This window comes from Halyomorpha halys, unplaced genomic scaffold, assembly GCF_000696795.3.
Source record: "Halyomorpha halys isolate HHAL.00 unplaced genomic scaffold, Hhal_1.1 Scaffold107.1, whole genome shotgun sequence".
In the NCBI taxonomy this organism is placed as follows: domain Eukaryota; kingdom Metazoa; phylum Arthropoda; class Insecta; order Hemiptera; family Pentatomidae; genus Halyomorpha; species Halyomorpha halys.
The window spans coordinates 279,270-282,681 of NW_027112128.1; the positions used below are offsets into that span (position 1 = coordinate 279,270).

General features: G+C 33.9%; 1 protein-coding gene across 1 annotated transcript; it reads right to left on the reverse strand.

Moving 5' to 3' along the window:
- Nucleotides 1-1,625: 1,625 nt before the first annotated feature.
- On the reverse strand, nt 1,626-3,161 carry LOC112210648 (cuticle protein 8-like). Its single transcript, XM_067050162.1, has 2 exons — nt 3,139-3,161; nt 1,626-2,505 (listed from the first exon to the last, which is right to left on the reverse strand). Exons 1-2 carry the CDS (start codon nt 3,159-3,161, stop codon nt 1,758-1,760), a joined length of 771 nt encoding a protein of 256 aa, XP_066906263.1. The 3' UTR covers nt 1,626-1,757.
- Nucleotides 3,162-3,412: the final 251 nt, after the last annotated feature.

Here is a 3,412-nt window from a genome sequence, read left to right on the forward strand (position 1 = left end):
TATATATAAAATGAACGACGACATTTTTAATTTTAGTTGAACTTTTGTCATGGTGGTAAGAACTCAGATTCGCCTATTTGGATCTTCTGGGAGGAGGGGATCGAAATGTAAAAAGGCATATTCAAAAAAAAATTACACAAATTAAGAAAAGTAAGGTATAGTTTATTATAGCGTTAATGTTTCTGGATCGAATGAGACCATTCCTATGATAACAGGTTCAACAATTTAAAATGAGTGGTATAGGGAACAGAAAAATCACACTAATTTGCTGGACGATGTTATTCAAGTGGAGATAAATAAATTATTGTACCAAATAAGAGGAATTAACTTATAGTAGATGGTAAAGAGTGAGTATCACTCTATTAAAAAATTTTAAAACCCAGCAATCTGAGTAATTTATGATTTGTAAGCCCACTTCATACTTCAGCGAAACTTGTAATGAAAACGTTAATGCGCTGGCCTGAATTAAATTAATGTACTAATTATTAAATCTCCATTTAACTAATCTAATTTCCCTGTACCAGCCGAGGATAGGTTGGTGTCAGAAGACATTTCAGGGCATACATAACCTCTAAAATCTACATTTGTAAGATGTGAAATCCTAGGGATTATCAACATTTGTTGTTACTAATCTATTTAAAAGAGCTCTGCTTTTAAATTATTATATTTATAAAGTATACTACCAACATTCTATACAGATAGCTATTTAAATAGTTGTAGTGATACATTTAAATTATAATGAATGAAACCTGAATGTTAAGTACCTTTTTGGCGATTTCACAAACCGTCGGTGTTGTGTGAATAGGGCAATTTCAACAAAGCATATTTCAGCCTTTTTACTTTGATATATATTGAGACTTATTAGCTTAGCCACGTGAAATAAAATTAGAATACTATCAGGCATACAAAAAAATGTAAATATATTATAAGTTTTTCAAATTAAAAAAAATTCCATACCAGGGAATTTACAATGTATGCTCTCCTGAAACCGGCAACATAGGGGATATTATGGACACTATATTATTTTATTTATGATAAATTAAGGGTCATTAATGTTTGTAAAGAGAATTTGGGATTGTAAAAATATTAAATTTTAGAATTATTTAATGGTTTCTATAGCCTATATAACCGAATTTATTTTGTTTCGAAAACAGAAGAAATCTTCTTTAGTATTTTTGACCAGTGTGGACGTGGACCGATAAGTATTTTACGGTACATTTTTTATGGTTGATGGGAATCGTAATAAAAAAAAGTATAGATATATTTTGGCAAATTCATTACTTATCTCAATAATTCTATCTGCATACATATAGTAACATATCCAGTATTATGTCATATCTTAGCTATTGTTTCTTTTATTATCTATAATAGTTTATATTGTATAATAAAGTAACATACTGATTCAATAAATACTTATGTTTAATATGGTCCAGATTTTGAGGTACTATTTCAAAAAACACTAAATAGATTGATATTCACCAATGACATTGTCCTCAATGCCACTAATTGTCTGGTCTTGGGTGAAGTTTTAAATTATATGGGATATTTTATACTTTCATAGGGTTTTAATAATAATAATAATAATAATAATAAAGGTATGTATGCATAACATAAAACAAGACAAATTGAATTGTTAAAAATATGTAATAATTCTTCATTACAAAAAACGTAACATCGTATAGTCCATTGAATTATAATACATTACTTACATTTAGAATTGAATTGCTAATCAGGTATAAACAGCGAAAATTAATTTTTTAGTGAAGGTACGCTGGAGCGTGCGCTACTGCGACTGGAGCCGCATAAGGTCTAGCATAAGCAACAGGTGTAGCATAGGCGACTGGAGCGTGAGCGACTGCTACGGGAGCATGTGCGACAGCGACTGGGGCAGGATGTGCTGCAGCATCCTTGTGAACGACGGCGTTGAATCCGTTGTGTGGGTCAGCTGTGTAATCTACGGTCCTAATGGAACCGTCAGGTTCGGCGAGGGAGTAGCTTCCATGAACGACATCTCCGTCACGGGATTCAGATTGTTGTTTGGAATCTCCGGTATGTTGGTCATTGACGGAGTAACTAAAGGTGTATGATGGGTGTGGGTCGTATGGTTCAACTCTGGGAGCAGCTACGGCAACGGGAGCATGGGCAACGGCGACTGGAGCAGCGTAGGGCCTAGCATAAGCAACGGGTCTGGCATAGGCGACGGGTCTAGCGTAGGCGACTGGAGCGTGAGCTACTGCTACTGGAGCATGTGCGACGACTGGAGCGTGGTAGCCATACTGGGCAGAGGCCAAGCCAAGGGTGGCAGCGATGAGGAGTACCTGAATCAGTGAAAGTAAATAAGAATTGTTACATTGTCCAATCTTTATCCAGCCATGTGCTTCCCTTCTCAATAGATACTTACTAGTCTTGTCATGGTTGGGAACTGTACCTCCACTGACCGATACGGGCTTATATAGCCGGTTTAAAGCGATCACTAGTTGCCAAACTACATTCAGCTCCCTTGAACTTGAACCCGTAATTATTTCATATCGGCTAATAAACAGGTTCTTATATAATACATGGCTGAGCAAAAAAAGTAGTAGTGTCCTTTAATAGACTTAGAAATCCTGTAGTAATAATATTGTTTGGTTTCGGTTAGGTTCATTGGCCTCGTGTGACTTAGTCAATCTCTTAGTTATTAACGAGTGCTGTCTTTGGAGCCATTTCGTATAACAATCGATAGTATCAAGTTTTTTGCGTTTTCAACTAACTGATTTATTCGAGTTTTCATTAGGTTAATGCCACTGGATTTGGTTTTCTGAACGACCTAGTTACGTATTTTCATCAAAGCTAATTCAGAAATAAGTTTAATATTTTTTCGAAAATTGTGACTTTGTTTGATTTATAATTGTTTCATCTAGGTATGAAGTTTAATGTTAAATGGATTTGCATAAGTAATAGTAAATTTAACTGATGATATGAATGAAATTAAGATTTTATTTTCTTCCTTTAAGATTTACGTTACTAACTGGCAAATTTTTGACAATGACAATGATATTGTATAATATGTAAAAACAAGTAACAAATATCATGGTTTCACTCTTCCAAAGATTTCCCTTTTTCACTTAATTTCATTTTCCAATCCATTTATACGCTCACAAGCCCAACGTGAGAAACTCCATTGCCTCAATTACTGGAATTACTTCGTGCTCCTTTGCCTTCTGACATCGATTGAAAAGTTTGAGTATAAGATTGTTGTATATATGTTTTTATTTATATAGATTTAATTTTTATCAGGAAAAATCGTTCATTTAATTACATCACTGAGCATCGTTTAATAAAAAATTGATGTATTTTTTTGGGGCTAAATTTGTGATTTACTCAATTATGTGAGAGTTCGAATCTGGCTCGTGTGAGTTGAAATTAATTCATA